Here is a 23,137-nt window from a genome sequence, read left to right on the forward strand (position 1 = left end):
TGCTGCTTCATCTTGCACTTTTGCGCTATGGAGATGGCTTCATTCGTTAAATGTCATGAAGTAACCTCTGCTAACTTCAAACTTTTTTCCTGCAGCTTCCTTACCTCTTTCAGCCTCGAAAGAATTAAAGAGAGTTAGGACCTTGCTCCGGGTTAGACTCTGGCTTAAAGGAATGTTGTGGCTGATTTCAATTGTGGCTGCTTTGATCTTTTATCCAGCCCACTCAAACTCTGTCCGCATCAGCAATACGGCTGTTTTGCTTTCTTCTCATTCATGTGTTCATTGGAGTAGCACTTTAAATTTCCTTCAAGAACTTCTCCTTTGCATTCACAACTTAGCTGACTGGCACAAGAGATCTAGCTTGCCACCTAAGTTTTCAATATGCCTTACTCACTAAGCTTAATCACTTCTAGCTTTTGGTTTAAAGTAAGAGACTCTTCCTTTTTACTTGAACACTTAGAGGCCACTACATGTAGGGTTATTAGTTGGCCTAATTTCAATATTGTTGAAATTAGGAATAGAGAGGCCCAAGGAGATGGTGAGAGACAGGGGACTAGCCAGTCAGTAGGGCAGTCAGAACACACACATTTGCAGATTAAGTTCACTGTTTTATATGGGTGCAGTTCATGACGCCCCAAAACAATTAACAATGGTAATGCGACAATTACTGATCACAGTCCACCATAACAGATATAATAATGATGAAAAAGCTTGAAATATTTCAAGAATTACAGAGACACAAAGTGAGCACATGTTATTGGAAAAATGGCACTGATAAGCTTCTTTAATGCAGGGATGCCACAAACCTTCCATTTGTAAAAATACACAACATCTGTGAGGTTCAATAAAATTGGTGCGCCTGTAATTTCTTCATTCAGAGTAATGGAGACAAATGAAAATAACGGCCCCACCTAAGAACCTTGGTAATTAAATTAACTCTTCCTAAACCAAAATGTCTTTTTCCAATGTCTTGTCACATATGGCTTTAGAACTCCAGTGCGTGCAGATCAAGTATTTATATAATCTTCCAGTATTCCTAGCTCTGTTGTTTCATGTCCTTAGACGAAAAAATAAAAAATAAAAATAAATTTAAAAACCAAGTTCAGATTTGTCTACATACTAAGTAACAGGTGAGTCCTATGCATACCAATTAGGGATAACCAGGGAGAAAAGCTGGAAAATGAAGGATAACCCTGTGTAATATTCAACTCCTCATAATACAAATGTTTTTACCATTTAAATGATAAACTACTTAGCAACAGGTGTTAAGAACCAACTCTCAGAGACTTCTTAGTCAAAATACCAAAATAAAAGTACAAAGAACCATTAGGGAAAACTGAAGGCTTTACTGATAGAATGTCAATCACCAAAAACATTTACATGTAATTTTCACAAACACACCTGCTGGACTGAGTAAAATACAGAGTATAGTTTAAGAAAACATACTTAAGAACTCTGAAGTCTTCAGTTAACCGTTCTCTTGCATGTCAAGAAGACACAATTAACAGAGTGAAAAAAAAAAAGCAACATAAGGAATAGGAAAAAATATTTTAAAATCTTATCTGTTAAGTGGTTAATATCCAGAATATATAACGAACTCTTAGAACTCAACAGAAAGAAAATCAAATAACCCAATTAAAAAATGGGTAAAGAATTAGAAAGACATCTCTCCAAAGATGATATACAAATGGCCGACAAGCATATGAAAGGATGTTTAACATGACTAATCATCAGAGAAATGCAAATCAAAACCTCAATGGGATAACACCTCACCTCAATGAGATAAACACACCTATTCGAATGGCAACTATAAAACAAACAAACAAAATAAGTGTTGGTGAAGGTATGGAGAAACTGGAACACTTGTGTACTGTTGGTGGGAATGTACAACAGTGCAACTGCCATGGAAAACAGTAGGGAGGTTTCTCAAAAAAATTAAAAATAGAATTATCATATGATCCAGCAATTCTACTTCTGGGTATATATACAAAAGAACTGAAAGCAGGGTCTCAAAGGGATTATTTACACATTCATGCCCCGTAGCAGCGCTATCAACAATAGCCAGGAGGTAAAAGAACTCAAACATCCATCAAATGGATGAATGGATAAATAAAATGTGGCATATACATACAATCAAATATTATTCAGCCTTAAAAAGGAAGGAAATCCTGTCACATGCCACAGCAAGAAGGAACCCTGAGGACATTCTGCTAAGTGAAATAAGCCTGTCAAAAAGGACAAACACTGTATGATTCCACTTATATAAGGTATCTGAAGCAGTCAAATTCACAGAAACAAAATAGGATGATAGTTACCAGGAGCTGGGAAAAGGTGGAAAGGGGGAGTTATTTTTTGATAGATACAGAGTTTCAGATTTGCAAAATGAAAAAGTTCTGCAGAATTGTTTCACAGTGTGAAAATACTTAACACTACCAAACTATAAACTTTAAAATGATGAAGATGGTACATTTTGTGTTTTTTTTACCACAATAAAAAAACTGAAAAATAAATTGTCAAAGTTAATGCTTACTGAATTATCCATGACTCACAACAGATAATTATTACGGGAATTATTAAAATAAATATACACACTATTGTAAACAAAACTAAAAAACCCAATATGCTAATGCCCAAAAGCTTCTGAAAAGTAAATATTCTATATTCTACAAAAGTTAATACTGTTAAAAACATACAATTCTACTTACCTTGGCTTGTCTCTCTTTTCTCTTTGTCGTTCAAAATCTCGTCCTCTGTCCTTTCCATCTCTTGTTTTTTCTTCTATCCTGTCTTTTACTTTATATTTTTCTTTGTATTTTTTCCCCAGAGCAATATCTTCTGGTATAGGAGGGGGTGGACTAGGAGTACGTGGTCCTTTCTTTTTATTTTGGTTGGTTTTTGAATTTCTGAAGGTAACACAAAGCTATCATTAGAAGTTCAAATATGCTAAAAGGATATTTTTTAAAGCCTTCTTAAAAACAGTAGCGTTCCTTTATATTACTTGCCCTTTATTATTTTGTATGCTACTAACCAATATCAAGAAGAAAAAAAAATTAACAGAAATGGCTGAAGAATTAATTTACTTGATACTTATTTTGTTAACACTGCTTATTATTATATAACTTTAAAGGGGCAGGTTTCTGAGAAAAGATAGAGGTGAAATAGGAAGACACTTTCAGAAAAGATGTTAATACAATGACTGTTTAAACTGTTTTTTTTTAAGACAGAAAAGTAGACAAAGTAAAAATCACCTATAATTCTACTACTCAAAGAAAACTATTTTTAACATCTTGAATATTTACATACTTTTGCCATATATCTTACTTTCTCTGTCTACTCATTTAAAACTGGGTATTCACATGCAAAAGAATGAAGCTGGACCTTTATATTGTACCAGATCAAAAATTAACTCAAAATAAAGACCTAAACATAAAAGCAAAAACTATAAAAATCCTAAAAGAAAATATAGAAGAAAATCTTCATGACATTGGACTTGGCAACGATTTCTTGGCTATGACACCAAAGGCACAGATAACAACAAAGCAAAAATAGACAAATGAGACCACATCAAATTTTAAAACTTTTGCATGTCAAAGGACACAATCAACAAAGTGAAAAGGCAACTTATAGAATGGGAGAAAATATGTGCAAATCATATATATATATAGTCACAACTATTTTCTCTCATCATTGGAAATGGGTAACTCTACGTGTGTGTGTGTGTGTGTGTGTGTGTGTGTGTCACATACATTCATGGGATATCCTATTACAATATTTTGTAAAATTTTAAAATACTGAACACAGACATAGTGTGAGCATCTTTCTGTAACAAAAAGTAGATTTAGGTTGAGCATGGTGTAATCCCATCACTTTGGGAGGCCAAGGTGGGTGGATCACTTGAGGTCAGGAGTTCGAGACCAGCCTGGCCAACATGGTGAAACCCTATCTCTACTAAAAATACAAAAATTAGCCAGGCATGATGGTGGTGCCTGTAATCCCAGCTACTCCGGAGGCTGAGGCAGGAGAATCACTTGAACCCGGAAGAAAGAGGTTGCAGTGAGCCAAGATCGTGCCATCGCACTCTAGTCTGGGTGACAGAGTGAGACTCCATCTCAAAATAAAATTTTTTTAAAAAAAGCAGATTTAGGTAATCATTTTTATTGACTGTATAGAATTTCCTTGAATAGATGCTCCAAAACTTTTTAAAACAATTTCATAGTTTTTCAGGTGGCTTCCAGGTTTTCATCATTGTTCAAAAAACACAATTACATCATCTACAAATGAAATACCAACCATTGTCAGTATATATTCATCATAAATCTCTGAATCTTCTTTAAGAAATTTTTACCAACTCTGAGGTCACAAAGATGGTCTCCTAAAATTTTGTAATTTTGCCTTTCACATTTGTCTTTAATCTACTTGTAATTGATTTTTGGGTACAGATTTTGTTCTTTAAGTGCCTCTTTTTGGCAATTTAAGTAATTTTAAGTAAGTGGTATAACTTTGATCCCATACACATTCAAAACTGGCTATCTTCGCCTCTTACTTTAACAACAGTTTAACTGAATATAGCATTTTCACGTCAAAATCCTTTTACCTCAGAGCTCTAGTTAAAATATTTCATAACATTTAACGTTGCAGGTAAGAAGTCCAAAGAAAATCGATTTTTTTACTATTCAGGTAAGCTGGTTTTTCTGTTGGCATGCTTATGAACATTATCCCTTGAAAATTACTCACCAGAAAAAGATTTTCACTAAGTCCAGGTATTTTCAAAAAATCTTTTCCAGCACTAAATGGACTGTTTCAATCTGAAACTTCAAACTTTTTACTCAATTTCTTCTATTTTCATTTCATAACTTTCTCTTATGACCCAAGTCTCTGTAGTTCTCTTTATTACACAGTTACTGTATCTCCTGGATCTCTCCTCCATGTTAGATTTCTGTCATTTCCATTTTTCCTGCTTTTCCAGGATCTTAAATCTGTCTTTATATTCAGTAATTTTTAAAGTAGTACTCATTTTGCTAATTCTAAATTTGGCAATCTTGTTGTTCTGCTATTTTTTGATTTCTTCTTTTTTTTGGAGATGGTGTCTCGCTCTGTTGCCCAGGCTGGAGTGCAGTGGCACGATCATGGCTCATTGCAACCTCGACCCCCAGGGCTCATGTGATCCTCATGCCTCAGCCCCCTGAGTAGCTAGGAGTACAGGTGCACACCACCACACCTGGCTGATTTTTGTATTTTTGTAGAGATAGGGTTTCGTCACGTTATCCAGGCTGGCCTCAAATTCTTGGGCTCAAGTGATCTGTCCACCTCAGACCCCTACACCTGTCCTTTTCTGTGATTTTCCATTTGAACTCTTTTCTCTTTTAAAATATTGTTGTTCAGGCTGGGTGAGGTGGCTCATACCTGTAATCCCAGCACTTTGAAAGGCCAAGGTGGGTGGATCGTGAGGAGGTCAGGAGTTCAAGACTAGCCTGACCAACATGGTGAAACCCCGCCTCTACCAAAAATACAAAAATTAGCCACGTGTGGTGGCGCACGCCTGTAATCCCAGCTACTCAGGAGGCTGAGGCAGAAGAACCGCTTGAACCCAGGAGGCAGATGTTGCAGTGAGCTGACTGCACGCCAGCCTGGGTGACAGAGTGAGACTCTGCCTCAAAAAAAAAAAAAAAAGTTGTTCAACCTGGCACCAACCAGATCGATAAACTAGCTCATCTGATCTTGTAGCCCCTACCAAGGAACTAACTCAGCACAAGAAGACAGCTTCGACTCCCTCTGATTTAATCTCTGACTTGACCAGTCAGCGCTCCCGGCTCACTGGCTTCCCCCAGTCTCCCTGCTGCCCTGCCACCAAGTTGTCCTCTAAAACTCTGATCCCCAAATGCTCAGGGAGACTGATTAATAAAACTCCAGTCTCCTGCAAAAATATAAAATAAAATAAAATAAAATATAATTGTTCACAATTTTTTTCCCATAATCAACTGCTTTTGTCCTCTAAATACAATATCCTCACAAATTGCACTAAACTTATAAATGAATTTATAATTTAAGTTTGTTCCTGTTTACTGTATTAACATTACTGTGTAAGCCATCTGCTCAGAGTGTTCAGTCTGGTACTAGGTCTGTAAGTAGCCCTTTTCATACATCTGGTGAGTTTTCACTATCTACTAACCTCACTATCTACTGATATTTATAAATGAGGACCTAAGCCTAAATCCCAGAACTTATTTCCTATCATGCTGAATTCTCAAGTCCCAAGAGTTCTCAGCTATACATATATATATATACATATACATATATATATGATATTATCTACCTCAAAATTGCTGGCAATATTTTAAAAGCACTTGACTCATAGTGAGCATTGAGAAAATGTAGCTCTCTTAGTCCTCATCCCTATGTCTTATTATCACTGACAGCGTTAACCATGTAAACAAGTAGGAAATTACTAAAATATGACGACTAAATCTAGTTTTCATCCTTGAAAACTTGTTGTTGGCTTAAATATAGTGCCAACAACTATATTAGCCACATATCTCATTGCATATTCATGAGATGACTCAATCTTCTTATGCACCATAACAGATATGTGATAAATATCTGTATTTCTGGATACTTTTCTACTTTAAAGATAAAAACGGATCAATAACTGGCATCTGTATCAAAATTATCTTTTAGAATTTCATGATTAAACAACAAAGGAATTCTTGACACAAACTATTTTTACATTATCACCTGTGACAGAGACTAGCAGAGTGTTTACCAAACTTTTCTTCTGAGCACAGTGGTAAACCATACTATCTACACTTTCTTGAAATTAAGCAAGGCCAAGTGACCAAGAACTGGCCAAAGGAATGTGAGTGGAAATGATGTATACCACTTCCAGGCCCAAATTTCAAAGGGCTCTCATATGCCAGGCAATTGCAAACTATAGAGCTAAATAACTGCAATACTCAATTTCCGTTTTTCTTTGTACATCCCATTCTTTGGTTTCCTTGAAAACCAAAGAAAGTGGAATCATGGTCAGAAGGAGCCTGGGTTACTCAATTTCCATATACAGGACAGCCACCTGTCAATCAGAAACACTCATTTTGACTTTATGTGAGAAATAACCTTCTGTGGTGTTAAATCACTGACATTTTGGGACTTGGCCATAATCACAACCCGGATTATTCTAATATACTTACTAAAGTACAGAATTTCTTCACATTACCATCAAAATTATGCGTGGTTAGAAAACACAATTATGTTATAGTGCTTTCCGACTGAAGGGGCCAAAACTGATTTTGTGTATTCTGAAATCACCAAGATCTTCAACATTTAAAAAGTCAACTAATTGTTGTTTCAGTGGCACAAAGCCTACTTCTGACTTGTGGCAAAGAGCCCACCTGTTTACTTTTATCAATTTTTAATCCTTTCTCTCTCTCTTCAAAACTATTGTTTTAGATTAGCTTTTGACATACTTAATATCCTCTGTACAAAGAGCTATAAAGAAAAATTAACCTAAGAAAAACTAAGATTAAAAGTGCAGATGGACAGAATAGGTAATATATTTATGATTTTACATTATACCGTATCTCACATATCAGGACAAATCTTACTATCAGACTGTATCTCAAAATAAATGTCAAACAAAGAAAAATGCCAGCTTTCAGGGAAAAGTGTAAGTTTTAATTTGTCAGTGATTATATCTTTCCATTCAATATGATAACCTAGTAAGACCAAGAAGTTTGTTTACCTGATTGTCACACCTCAGTTGGCTGACACTGGTTAAAATACTCCACTGAGTTTTAACTGAAATTCTAATCCTTACATGTGCTTAGTATGTTCTTAGTTGATAGTATGATCCAGCAATAAAATTAAAAGATGATTACTTGACACACTCTAGGCAATGTAAACTGCATAAATGTTATACTCAAAAAAAAAAAAAAGAAAAGAAATGCTATATTCAATTCAATGTTTTCTTTGTATTTTTAATATACTGTTTTTCCAGGTCCTTTTGCTTTTATTATTAAATTAATGGTGCATCTTAAAGTCAGCAACATAGCAGAATATAAGAAATATAGTAATTAAACCAGTGTGAATGATTATTCATGACAAATATTTATAATAGGATGAGTTACTAATAAAGCAGCAAAAGAGATTGTATGTAAAAGATGAAACTAACCCTTTGTCTAAATAGTTATCAAAACTTTCTATGAAAAGATTAAGTTTCAAATATTCTATAAACAGAACAGATAAGAAAAGGAAGAAAGGGTATTTCTAGTATGCAGTTTATTGGGGAAATGAATAGAATTGAGGGAAAGTCATACAGCTGGTTAGCCAAGAGGATAAGAGCAAGTGGAGTGGATCGTATCACTCTCTGTTCATTCAACTTCTTCAATACACCTTTGCAATATTTACTCAATTGCATGAACAAAGGAGAGAATCAACTCAACTTCACTGAGTGCCTTATTAAAATGCAAAGTTCTATGCCAAGTAGGCACTATGAGGGAGAGGATCAACTCAACTTTACTAAGTGACTTATTACAATGCAAAGTTCTATGTCAAGTAGGCACTATGAGAAGACAGAACTATGAACAATCAAGATCCCAATCTTCAAGGAGCTTAAATTTAATAAGGGTTGTAAAACATAAGTCACAGCTGAAATATAATGCAACAGGCAATTATTATCAACATGGAGGTATAAGCAAAATCTGATAGGTACCTAAAGGGAACAGAACTTATGTAATGGGAAAACTTAGAATTTGAGCTAGAGATTGAAGAATTCAGATAGAAGGGGGTAGGTAGGACGAAGCTGGACAAAAACTACTGACAAGAAAGAAAAGACCGAAGTGTAAATGTCATTCTAAGGAATCTGAATTTCATTCTACAGAATGAAAAACCACTGAGTTTTTCAATGGTGTAATAAATTAATTGGAATTGTCCCTTTAAGATTTCTCTGACAGCATCTATAAAATAAATGGGTTGAGGCAGCTGAATGAAAATGTTCACATGTGTGGGTGGGGGATAGAAACTACATAAAGTCAATATAATTAGTAAGATGATATAATAATCTAGGTAAAAAGTTAAGTAGAGTCTGAAATAGGGTTAGTCTCTAGAAACTAGAAGGAGGGAAATAAATATGAGTTTCATTACAGGTTCAAATAGACAGGGCTTGTTAACTGATTAAATATTAGGTAGAAGATATTTTTAGTTCATTTTTTATAAGATAAAATTAGGGTATGGACTTTAATTAAAATAAAATATAAACAGTTCAGAGTGACCTTAAATGAAAATGTATCTTCTCCTTATTCTTAGTCCCTGAATATAATCATTTCTATTTTTACTTTTTCAACTGGCTTCTACAGTAATTCTAATTTATAAAGAATTCAATCTCTTGATAATATATACTGAAACAAAATTTTTTTGTGTATAATTTATAGCAGTTTAAAAATCGGAAACAACATAAATGTTCGACAGAAAAGTAGACAAATTTATAATATAAATACTAAGATGAATGAACTAAGGTTATATGTATCAATATAGATAAACATAAAAAATGTAGATTGAAAAAGCAATGTGCAGGTTATGATATATCCGTATTACAATAGATGAAAGCAATACTATACATTGCAAAACACATATTAGTTAAAGTATAAACACATGCACAAGTATCATAAACACCAGATTTAAGAGAGGAACCCGAATTGTATCTTTTATTTTTATTTCTTAAAAAATAAAAAGCTCTGAAGCATATGTGGATGTTACACAGATATTTGTTTTATTGTTCTCTATAACTGTCTTTTTAATTGAAACATTTCAAACTTCTTTTTAGAACAAAAAAGCTTACATTAAATATAAAATGTATTAAAAGTACCCTTTTATAACCTACTAACTCTTTTTAGTATCACTTCAGAAAAAGCTATTTTCTTGATACTATTTATCACCCTACTGACCTCTGCTGGTCCAACAGGGGAGAAGATACTGCAGATGTCTTCCTATCTTTCTTGCTAGCTGAAGACGACTTCGGGCTTGATTTTCGCTTCGGAGATGTGCTAGACTTTCTTAGAGAAGGTGACGGGGACAATTTTGATCTAACCACTTCTGGTGAAACCTTTAAAAAAATTCAGTAAGTCAATTCAGAAATTCCTCCACTTATGGTACAATAAGGCTTACAGTATTTTAGAATCACACCAAATTTCAGATTAAAATTAAATATTATTGCTGGGTGCAGTGGTTCGCACCTGTAATCCCAGTTTCTCGGGAGGCTGAGGTGAAAGGATTGCTTGAGGTGAGGAGTTTGAGATCAGCCTGGGTAACATAAAAAAAACCCTATCTCTTATACAAAAAAAAAAAAAAAAAGCCAGGCATGGAAGGTGCCTGTGGTCGCAGCTATTAGGGAGGCTGAGATGGGAGGATCCCTTGAGCCCAGGAGTTCAAGGCTGCAGTGAGTGCCACTGCACTCCAGCCTGGGTAATAGAGAAAGATCTCATCCCTACAAAAAAAGTTTGAAATAAAAATAAAAATAATAAATTATAATAACTACTATCTGTTGATATTAGTCTGACTCCTGAATCCATGATTTTAAGCAATATAACTGTCCTAACATATACCAGTTTCAATAAAGTAAATTAAAATCATAAAATTTCAAAATCTCCTCAGAAAAATCATAAATTATATTTAAATTAACTGTATCTTCAATTTTTAGAAAAGAAACAAGGCATTCTAGAAATAGCATGGGCCTGAAACAGACATAGGTAGATTCAAACCCCATGTTACATTAGCTGGTGACTCTAGGCAACAAACTCTCAGCTTTGCCCACCTATTCAATAACATAAATATTTGCTACTTATCTAATAGAATAATGTGAAAATTAAATGAATATTTATGGAGTAGTACATATACAGTGGATTGATCAATATATCAGTATACTAATATAATTTAAGATGTAGCAAGAAGCTGAGTTATCTGATCAATACAAATGCTGCTATTAAGTACTAACATATTTATTGCAATAAATAGCATACCTCCTTTTTAATGATAATTTCTTCTCTCTTCTCCATGTTTTCTTGTTCCAGCTTCATTAATTCCCTCTGTATCTTCTGACGCTTCATTTCCAATGACAATTCATGAACATAATCATAATTAATATCTCCATTGTCAGAATCTTTAAAATAAAATTGTGTTACTGTTAGAAACTAGCATAATTATCTATGCCAAAAATCATACAGACTTTTTTCAATTAATTTCTTACACAAATCTAAATGGCAGAGTCTTTCATCAGGATGACATACTTCTAAAAGATAAAAGAAATTGATACCATTTCTATAAAGGATTAAAATCACCATGGTTGATTTCTTCATGAAAAGCCAAATATTTTTAAAGTTTCTGGGTTTTCTGGAAATAATTTCGGGTTGTTTGGAAGTTGGGTTTTTTGTTAGGAGATGGAATTTTAAAAGACAAAAGGCACTCAGCTGAATTTCTAAGCCTTAAAGATACCAAAGCCTTCAATATTCCATGCTGTATACGATGCGACTCATTATCTCCTTATTTTCCTAAAGATACACTGCTAAAATACATCATATAAAGTGAGGTTATATTACATGTGCAACATTGCTTCTATAGGCTTGTCAGTTTTAAAATTTGTGAGACAACTGATTAATATCTAAAACTAAAGTAATTTTAGTACTAATGTGTACATAAACTAATTTTTAAAGGATTTATGACACTTTCTTTACAAGTGATTTGTTCTATTTCCTTAGATCACAACTGTCCATCTCAACGGATCTGATGCCATATTTCTATTTCCATTTAATATTTCCTGACAAAAAGCTATGAAGATTGGTTAAAAAATCAAAAAGGAAGAGTGGTGTGCAGATCTATTTCATTAAAATATGTGGAAGTTACTGGCACTAGCACCCAACCCCATCACCCTCATTTGCCATAAATGCCCAGGAGCCTAGAGGTGGGAATTTCATTGACCACGATGGACTTGACTGATCACAAACTGAGGTGCCTTCTCAAGCTATACTTCTAGCACTTTAGATCATATCTTAACCTTGGGAAAAGAAATAAAATGAGAACTAAAAAAGCAACAAACATAAGAAGTCCTACCTGACAGCTTAAAACCCAAGAAAATGAACATCACTGTTACATATTGCTCAAATGCATTATATATCTATATCATATGACAATGACATATACATTATATATCTATATCTATATCATATGACAATTATATATATATATTTTTTATACCTATATCAAATGACAACTATCCATTCATGCTTGGGGACTGAGAGGGTAACTATATATATTCACTACCTGTGTGACTAAGCTTGATTACTCATCTTATGTTGGAATATGATGACAATTTCTCAGTAAATATATGAAATAGGCTAAATCATGTTTTTCAGTCAGAAAGCAATTACTAAATATTTAATTAAGGGCAAGTAGTTTTCACTAGATAAAATGAAGACACTGAATTTAATTAAGTGACTACTAGCTAACTCCAGTTATTATTTTGTACTCTATTGAGCTAACTTTTACATCAGTGAATAATAGGAGTCAATGATCTGGTTTGATTATGTTCCTAAATTCAATAAAATTCCATAACCAAACACCCAGGTAAAACAAGGAAAGAGTAGTTAATTGAGAAGAATGATTAACAGTGTTTCTGAAGGTACTGTATTATCAGTAAGGCACTGCCGATCTAAAAATTCACAACTGGAAATATCACCAATACAGAACACATAAAAGAAAGAAGAAGCCGGCTTTCAGTTCTCAATTTTCAACTATCCAACCAAGGGGGAGAGGCTTGAGCAGTTAAAATATGTGTCTAAGTCAGCCAGGCGCAGTGGCTCACGCCTGTAAGCTCAGCACTTTGGGAGGCCGACGACGGCGGATCATCAGGTCAAAAGATTGAGACCATCCTGGCCAACATGGTGAAACCCCGTCTCTACTAAAAATACAAAAATTAGCTGGGCATGGTGGCGCCTGCCCAGAGTCCCAGCTACTCAGGAGTCAGAGGCAGGAGAATCACTTGAACCTGGAAGGCGGAGGTTGCAGTGAGCCAACATCGTGCCACTGCACTCCAGCCTGGCGACAGAGCGAGACTCCGTCTCAAAAAAAAACAAAATAAATAAAAAGTCTAGTCAATGTAGTAAATATAACTAATACAGTTTGCTCAGAAGAAAAGCTCTCAGGTCTTTATTCTGAAGGTGCTTATTTTACGCATATAATAAAAACTCAGATGTTTTCCTAACGTGTAAGAGATGGACTACAAGATAGGCACATTGCAACTGACAGTATTTTGACAACAAAAGAAAAAACAGGAAGTACAAAATACAGGATGGAATTCAAAAACAAGAGTCTGAAGCCAGTTAATAAATTTAGAAAATGTCTCTCATGTAGCTTCAGGTTATCACTACAATTTTGCCTTGTAAAAACTGATTCACATTAATGATTGTAAGTCATCAGAAAAATATTAAGTATAATTAGAATGGTATATTTAATAAGGTAGATATTTTTAAGAATATACAACAGAAAAATATATGCAACACATAAGAAAAGGTTAAGATTCTTTCTATATAAAGAATTCTTACTAATTAACAGAACAGGCAAAGGATATTACAAGGCAATTCACAAAGAGAAAAGAAATGAAGAAAGTATATACATACTTTTTCATGTATTCAGGAGCCATTTTTTCTAATTATAATATTAATAGTTGGTAAAGGTACAAATAAAGGACATACTCATTCTCTGGTGGTAGCAATGTAAACTAGTACATCTATCTTGTAAAATTATTTGTCAATATGGGTAAAAGCCTTAAGAACATCAATATGTAACTTTAATTTTAATACAGCAACTTTTTTAAAAATTTAATTTATTTATTTTAAGTTCTGGGATACATGTGCTGAATATGCAGGTTTGTAACATAGGTATACATGTGCCATGGTGGTTTGCTGTACCTACCAACCTGTCATCTAGGTTTTAAGCCCTGCATGCATTAAGTCCTAATGCTCTCCCTCCCCTCACCCCCCATCCCCACAACAGGCCCTGGTATGTGATGTTCCCCTCCCTGTGTTGATCAGCAACTTCTAGTAATTTATTGCATAAAAATAATCATAGATATATAAAAGGTTTATATATAAGGATTAAAAACTATAAATATTTGTGAATTGCCTCGTTACATCATTCTAATTACATTTAACCTTTTTCCAATGAGTTAGAATCATTTATGTGTATCAGTTTTTAAACCTCAAGCTGAGACGTTTTCTAAATTTATTAACTGATTTCAGACACTTGTTTTTGAATTCCATTCTATATTTTGTACTTTGTCTTTATGATACACTCTCATTGCTAAAGTCTTAAATAATTCTGAATACACAGAGTAAAATATGAAATTTCCCTTATATTCCTCCTATGGCCATCCTTACTCCAGTGATAACACTGCTAACAGTTTAGTGTTATATGCATGAAAATAATGCTTTACATTTTTCCCTTTAACATTCAACACTGCCTTATAACAAGATCTTTCCAAGTCATAGAGTTCAACTATCTTCATTTTAACATCTGCAAAGCATTTCATTAATATGATCATACTTTATCATAGCTTACATAAAGGAGTTTCCTTCTTAAAGACAGATGAACTGTTTCCAGTATTTTGCTGTTAAAAACAAGACTTATATGAACATTTTGATATATACTTTGGTTCAAGTGCAAGTATTTTTCTATGACATTATTTCTCAGACTACATTGCTAGACTGAAAATAAGTGTAATTTCTATTTCTAATATCACCAAACTGTACTCCAAAACTGCTTTACCAATGTAAACCCCCACTTGAAAACATTAATGTTCTTCATTTCTGCCAAACTGATGGGTGAATAATCATATCTCTTTATTTTCATCAGTATTTCCCTGCAGTAAGATTGAGCATTTACTGGCCATTTCTATTTCTCCTGTGAGTTACCTCTCTGATACATACATATTTTTACTCATTTTTTAACTAGGCCGTCTTTTTCTTATGTATTTATAGAAACTCATTATATGTCTATATAGTATCTTTATTAATGCTTACACATGTTACACGTTAAGTATTTTCTTTTAGCATTTCGTCTGTTTTTAACTTCTGCATTTAGTTACACAGAAACTCTTAGTTTTATGTAATCAAATGTTTGTGGCTTCTGGGTTTTATGCCCTATTTAAGGAGGATGTACTAACCTCCAAGATTACCAAAATATTTTCACACATTCTACTGCAACGATACTTTTGCTTTTTATGTTACTTCATTGGTCCTTAAGAACACACAATGAACAAATACAAGAAGTTTAAGGAACCAAACAAAAACCACAGACTTCGGAGTGGGGCCTGGAAATACAAAGAGTAACCAGATAATCAAAAGTTTTATAGGCGTAGTTAGAATTTGTACTTGCTCCTGAAGGCAGTGGGAAATTAGGGAATTTGAAACAGGAAAATAAAATGAACATTCAATTTATTCTTTTAAAAGACTGTTCTGCAACTCATAGAGTGGGAGAAAATACTCACAATATATTTATATATCTGATAAAAATCTCATATCCAGAAAACATAAAGAATTCCTCTAATTAACAAGAAAAAAAAAACAGGTAACACAATAGAAGAACAGCAAACATTTGGAATAGACACTTCACAAAATAGGGTGTGCAATGGTCGGTGAACATGTGAAAAAGTTTCCAACTTCATTAGGAAAATGCAAACTAAAACCACAGTAAGATACCACTACAAAATTTTAGAATAGCTACGATGAAAAAGGCAAAAATACCATATGGGTAACTGGTACAACCATTTTTTATTTGAAATTATCTACTAAAGGGGAAGACATACATACTCCACAGCCCAGCAATTCCACTTCGAACCATAAACTCAAGAGGAATTGGTATGTATCTGTACATGTTTACCAAAAAATATGTTTAAGAATAGTAATAGCACCTTATTATGCATAATAGCACCAAACTGGGAATTACTTAAATCTTCATCAACAGTAGACTAAATTATGGTATAGTCATACAATAAAACACTATATAGCAATAAGAATTAATGACGCAATAACAATTAATGAATGATATGTGAAATAAACTACAATCTCGGATAATACTGTTAACAAAAGAAGCTAGGCACAAAATGAGTACATGCTGTCAACTCCATTTATATGGAGCTCAAACACACAAAATTTATCAATGGTGCTAGAAATCAGGACAGTAGTTACCTTTGAGGGGTGAGGGTAGGGAGAAGTGACTAGAAGAAAACACAAGGGGACTATGGGAAACTAGTAATTTACTACTTACTGATTTGAGTGGTTTTACAAATGTGTTCAGTTTGTGAAAATACAGTGGGCTGGACACATGTATTGTGCATTCCTCTGAACGTACAGTATACTTCAGTAGAAAAACTTTGTAAGAAAGATTATTCTTGCTTTAAAGTGGAGGATAAATTAGGAGACAAGACTATCAGCAAGGGATGGGATTAGGAGGTTACTTTGGTAAAATCTATTTGTAGGCAATAAACAAATACCTTAAGAACTAGAATATTAGTAGTAAATCAAGAGAAACAGATGGTTTTCAATCGTATTTGGTACATAAAAATATCTGCTAAATGCCTGGGTGGAGGGAAAGAAGGAGTGTCAGTGATGACTCTCAGGACTGTTGGTATCTGGTAGGAAAAGTGATGCCCTTAAGATACATAACTCAGATGGAGATGCCCAGTTGGTCAATGCTAAATTGAGAGCTCCAGATTTTGAAGTCACTACACATACGACATTAATGAAGCACTGGGAACATGATGTCATCTAGAAGGAAAAATTAAAAGTGAGAAAAGATGGCTAGGCAATAGGAAAACAACCAAGTTTTAAAAGCTGTCCTTATAGACAAGTGATTCTCAGAGAGTGGTCTGAGGATACCTAGGAGGTCCCTGAGACAATTTCAGGAGTTCTACAAAATCAAACTATTTCTATAACATTACATTGTTTGCCTGGTGTACTCATTCTCCCATGAGTAGACAGTGGAGTTTCCCAGAATATGTGATGTGGTTAACAGGTGGAATGTAGAAGCAGGTAAGAAAATCTACCTATCAACTATTAAGCCAGATATTAAAACAATTTGCAAAATGATGCAAAACACTGCCAACTCCTCACAATTATTATTTTGCTTTGCAAAATAGTTACTTTTCATAAAAGCATATATTGGATTTTTATATGTCATTGTTAAATGAATGAATACATAAATATTTTAAAATTTTCTCAGGTTCATAATATGGCAGTTATGGAAACATAAAATACACAAGGACAAAAGTTATTTGGGGGTTCTGAAAAAGCATATAAAAGTGGCCTAAAAACCAGAAAGTTTATAAATATACCAATTTTTTCTGAATCCAGCTAAAATTGTTACTCCAGATAGAATAACAAGGCAGAAGGTAAGTCTATGGAACCAGTTTAGTCTCACCATCCAGGGACTGGGGCACTTAACTCAATGCTTCAATATTCCCTGAACAGATACTTTCAAATCACAGAGATACACAATGGTCAAAACCTGTGCGTTTCAATCAAGGAAAAGCATAAGAAATTCCTATTAAAGACATTTACACTCACCTTTTAAAAGAATTTCCTATATAAAAAGCTCTTGAAATAAAATCACTTTAGATTTTTTAAAAGAATATAGTTAAGTGCAAATCCTTGGGAATCAACATTTAAGGGGCAGACAGAATACAAGGAGCCTCTATGTAAGACTGAAGGGCTTGAATAGGAAGATACAAAACTGAAGAGTGATAAATAGAAGCCAAAAGAGGAGTCTTTTTCAAGAAAACAGGAGCTCTTGATGTGTCAAATGCTGCAGAAGGGCCATTAGGATAGTAACAAATACATCTCCATTTATTCTGCAATGAGGAGGTCATTAGTGACTTTGAAAAGCAGTTTCAGTGGAGAGTTGGGTCAGAAGACTGAACAGTAAGTATCAGGTGAAACAGTATCAAGTAGAAACAGTAAGGTACAGAACTGTTTTAAGAATTTAGTTGTTAAGTGGGGATAAGCAGGATAGCGACTAACAGTAATATAGGGAGGAGAGAAAATGGATGTTAAAGATATAGAAGAGAGTGTATCATAAATGAACAAGATTGCTGAAGTAGGAGGAAATCAGATCTACAATACAAGTGAATTATTCATCAACTTTATACAGCAGGAAGGAGGCCTCTTACACCGAATAAGAGGGAAGTAAAAAAGCTTAGGCACGAATAAAAAATTAGTTTGAAGGTGTGGTAGGAGGAAGTTGAGGGAATTCCTAAAGATTTCCATCGTCTCTGCTTAGTAGATAGCAAAAAAGAGAAATGAAAGCATAGATTTATGGAGAAGGTTTCACATACCTACTAGGAAGAAAAAGAACAGACTTGGGCTTTTCTGAACCTTTTATATTTTCAACAATTATTAATTATTGTAATGACAACAGAAAAAATTTTAAAGATAAGAAGTATCAAATACATTTTAAAATGTTTTTTATGCAAAAAAATTAAAATGAAAAGAAAGGATGCTGGGTGTGTTAAGAGGTAATCCCTCAGTATTTAGGAAAAGTTAGCTCTCCAAACTTGAACAGTTATGGTTTATAATATTTTATTTAAATATACTAATTAGTCAACTAAAATGGGAGAGTATAGCTGCCTTTATTGCTATTTTGTAGAAGTGGTATTAGGTTGGATTATGAAATCCTGAGTAACCATAAACAAGTTTCCTATTTGTTCTTAGAAGCAATTTTTTAACAGCACTGTCCAAAGGTGGAACAGGTTTCCTTTAAGTACTGATGTAACAATTACTGGAAAGATGTATTTAAAATACTTTACAAGTGTTAGTCTATTAAGTCTTCAGAGATAATTCTGAAATATAGTAGTTAATATTTTAGTCTTGTAGCTTCTCAGCTCTCTGTCATAAGGACTCGACTTGGCCACTGTAGCTCAAAAGCAGCCACAGACAATATGTAAACAAATGGATGGACATGGCTGCGTTCCAATAAAACTTTTTTTGCAAAAACCAGTGACTGGCCCACACACTCTAGTTTTCTAATCCCTGGTCTAAGTTTTCAGCTTCTCACTGAAAAAGTTGCTTAAATTTTTAAGATCTTTAGTTTTGTCATCTGTAAGTAGAGTAACAAAGCTATTGAAATAATTAGACAATTATATAAATTACATTAAATTGTCCACCCCCCACTCAATGCATTTAACAAATACAAGTTCTCTTTCTCTGTGTTTGGTAATATGACATTACGGTGCCTATCTTTCAGAACATCAAAGAGGTGGAGAAAACATTCAAGGGGTGGAAAATAAATGCTTATTTGTTAAGATGATGACTCAAAAATGATTTTGCTCCCACCTCAGCTTCCCAAGTAGCTGGGATCACAGGCATGCACCACCATGTCAGGCTAATTTTTTTGTTTTTTTTGTAGAGACAGGGTCTTACTTTGTTGCCCACACTGGTCTCAAATTCCTAGGCTAAAGTGGTACTCCAGCCTTAGCCTCCCAAAGTGCTGAGATAACAGGCAGGAGGATTGCTTGACTTCAAGAGGCCTTATAAGCTGCAGCGAGCCATGATCGTACCACTGTCCTCCAGCCTGGGTGACACAGTGGGACCATGTCTCAAGAAAAAAAATTTTTTGGCTAATTTTTTATTAATAAATCCAAGTCTCTATCTTAATCTGATTTTGATTTCTTCTGAAAGATAAAAGTCAAACATTTCTTGGAAATAACTTTCCCAAGTCCTTAAGATTTAAAAATCTCATTTATAATATTTTATGTAAAACAAATATTGATTTCATTTTAAGCTTAGTGTTAGGAATTTTTAAATTTACATATGCAATACAATCCTGAAGGGCTGTAATGCTGCACAATAAAGTTCTAGAGAGAAAACTAGGATGGGAAAATAAAAATATGCAACGCAAACCACTTTCTCTGCCTTTGTACAGCTGCTATATGCCAGTTTTTGCCTTATAATTCAGTAAGATAGAAATATGTCAATAAGATGATTCTGAAACAAGACGGAGATCACAGTCGAAAGGTGTTCTGAAGCCCACGAAAACTCTAGAAAGCAAATAATCAAGAATTCGCCATTTAAACCAAGATTCTGAAACTCACCATCTCTATTAGTTTCCCATTCTACATTTTCTTCTTCACTTTCTGGAGTTCTCTCCTTAGTGATTTTTATGTCTTCCTTTTCCCTATGTCTCCCTCTTGAAGATTCTTTCTAAAAAAGTACATACATACATTCAGATTACTATATTTTTAAAAATTATGAGGTAGTTTATTGTAATAAGAGAACATTTTAATTTCATTCATTTCCGTTTCATCAAAGAATCAGTTTTGTAAACAGTCACTTATCCACTAAGTAGAGAAGGTAACAAATTCTAGCTTAGCACCACAATGAAAAGACTATACTCCATCTATTTTGCTAAAGAACAAAAACTTTACTAAATAACAAAAACTAAAAGAGATGTAGACTATACTACATCTATTTTACTAAAGAACAAAAACTTTAAAGAGTAGCTAAGATGTAAAAATATACAATGCAAATCTAATACTTTAACAAACTTGTGACATTCAGCTACATAGTGAGCTTCCATGTGAAAACCACTGGGGAAAAGACAGTTTAAAATGAATAAAATACAATGGAAAGATTTGTAAATGATTATATTTTAAAATGTCAAAAAACGGCTAAACCATTCACCATAGACTTCTAAAAATAACTGATCTAGGACTTGTCATATATTCAAGTAATTGTCATTTTCCTAGACACCTAAGGATAAATCCAAACTCATTTAATAGTATTATAAAGGTTTACAAAAAGATATTTTATCCATTTTGATTAAACCAAATGGTACCTAAAATAGTCAGTAAATTAGTCCTCACTACTGCTGCTAAAAAACAGGTTTTACATTTTATTCCAGGTATAAAAGCAGCTTACACACAAAAAAGGACAAAATTAATTCAGATTATAAAAGTCAATTAAATGTCTTATTACATAAGAACTCCAAATCATATTTTACTAGGTGCTAAGAAAATAAAAGTAACCAGTGTTATATAATTGTTATCTTCCACCACAGTAAAAGTCTCACTTTTACTAACATTGTAAACACTATGAAAGACACTTACACACAAGGATATTAAGCGCTCAAATTTCTTTCTGAGCATTACTAATCATAAAATTTGGCTGCTTAAAACACAAATTAATTTCTCTTTGTAGTTTTCTTTTTAAAGAACTCTAGTATATATAACTGCCCCTAAATTCTACATATTTAGGCATGAAGTCATATTGTAAATATTACTGACAAAATTTGGGATTGCTGGTAAGACAACAGAGGCTGACGAAAATAATTTGTAAGTTATATGAGAGTAAAACCTCCCATGAAAAAAATGGCAAAGAGTCAAGAAAATAGAAATGGGCCTCTACTTGCACAGAAGACAAAAGGAAGAAATATAATTTACTTTTACTCTTAAAACATATTCTGTGGAACATCAATGAAGAACTATCCTACATCCCAAACAATTTTTGAATGTTCTGTGGATTAAACTCACTATAAATATATATTACTGAATATACTGAATATACTGAATATTACTGAATATACTGAATATTACTGAATATACTGAATAACCATACCAAAAATATTTAATAGAAGGGTATCTCCAAATTATTAAATAACATATTCTGTGCTTTCTGTCCACTTAAAAGTATGTAAAATCCAACTGCAAGTCTAGTTCAAAAGGGTGTCAGAGCAGTAGTGCTGGTGCTGCAAAATCAATCTATAAATTTGCAACATTATTTTTTATCAGATTTAGAGCCAGAAATGTTGTATCAATAAATGTCATTAATAATGATGTATGTAAATATTTCATATTTACCCTAAATATTAAAATTATAATTTTTGAATTGTCCATGTTTTTCAATATGACTCTGACGCTACTCCCAGAGATCATATATAACTTTTATTATTAGGTACCAGAGACTGAATGCAGGCTTAAATAGGTGATGGAATTTCAAGTTCTTACCTCAAATCATAATATAGGAAATTATTTTGGTAACATTTATTAAGAAGGTCTAGCTAATTTAAAAAATATCTTATGTCCTAATTTTCCCCACTTCAACACTGTGTAACTTGTTTAGGTATGTTATTCCTTTTATCAAACAAAGTTATTTCCCATTTTATCTTATATTCAAATAAACAGGGTATGGTATTACTCGTCCAATGTAGTGTAGCACAGTCTACTATTCCACCTTGCTGTATTTCTTGAACAGAATGGCTTCTCATCTTCTCTTAAATCCAAACATATTAATTAAAAGTATAACCTACTGATTACTATGTGTTCTAAATTAGTCATCCTGGAACATCTAAGTCTTGAAATACTTGAAGAACCACAGTATTTTAGCGAAAACCCTTAGGATCAGGTATTTTAAGAGTTCAGATTTTTTTTTTTTTTTGCATTTCAAAGCATATTAAGTAGTACTACTGTTCCAGTGGAGTCTGGAACAGTAGCCTGTGACCAAATATACTAACATTTTTGCAGCAAAACACAGAAATTCACCACCACTTGTATAAAAACTGTAATTAAATTTATTTCAATTAAGACCAGGTTTTGCTCCCAAATGTCTGTGCCTTAGGAAAAATGTTTGGTTTTAAGTTTTTTGAATTTCAAAATGTAATACACGATTTTAGATGTTTATATTACTTTCATTTCCACTCTCATATGCATGTTTATTTCTTGAACATTATATGTGTGGGCAGATTATGTTCATCACTAATTTTAGATAAAAAGCAAGCATTACAAAGAATATGAAACAAAAAGGAAGTGTCAAGGCTAAGAGAGTTGAGAACGATGATTAGTAACTAGAGTTTAAAAATGGTTAGGAGCCTGTGTAAGTAATATAATCCAACCTCCTAGCCCATGCAGAACAATTTTCCATAATATTTGTAGAGCTATGGAAGCCCTCTATTAGAAGACTCTTGGGGGCAAAAATCTTAGCTCTCTACTGTTGCACCCTTTTGTCCCATTTCCAGACAGTTCTAATTATTAGAAAATTATTTCTCATGCCCATCGCATCTTTCTTAACCTCTCTAGAACTTCTACTGATTGGGACTAGTCCTAACCTCT

At 33.5% G+C, this 23,137-nt stretch overlaps 1 protein-coding gene across 20 annotated transcripts in view; it reads right to left on the minus strand.

The window, feature by feature from the left end:
• Positions 1-23,137, minus strand: part of ZC3H13 (zinc finger CCCH-type containing 13) — a 97,224-nt gene that overhangs the window by 45,084 nt on the left and 29,003 nt on the right. For all 20 annotated transcript variants that reach the window (XM_063650832.1, XM_054446682.2, XM_054446681.2 and 17 more), the window contains 4 exons: positions 20,126-20,234; positions 11,007-11,146; positions 9,936-10,093; positions 2,706-2,903 (listed from right to left, as the gene is read on the minus strand). In XM_063650832.1, coding sequence (XP_063506902.1) covers positions 2,706-2,903; positions 9,936-10,093; positions 11,007-11,146; positions 20,126-20,234 — 605 coding nt within the window. The remainder of the gene's footprint in view (positions 1-2,705; positions 2,904-9,935; positions 10,094-11,006; positions 11,147-20,125; positions 20,235-23,137) is intronic.

This window comes from Pongo pygmaeus, chromosome 14 (genome assembly GCF_028885625.2).
Source record: "Pongo pygmaeus isolate AG05252 chromosome 14, NHGRI_mPonPyg2-v2.0_pri, whole genome shotgun sequence".
In the NCBI taxonomy this organism is placed as follows: Eukaryota; Metazoa; Chordata; class Mammalia; order Primates; family Hominidae; genus Pongo; species Pongo pygmaeus.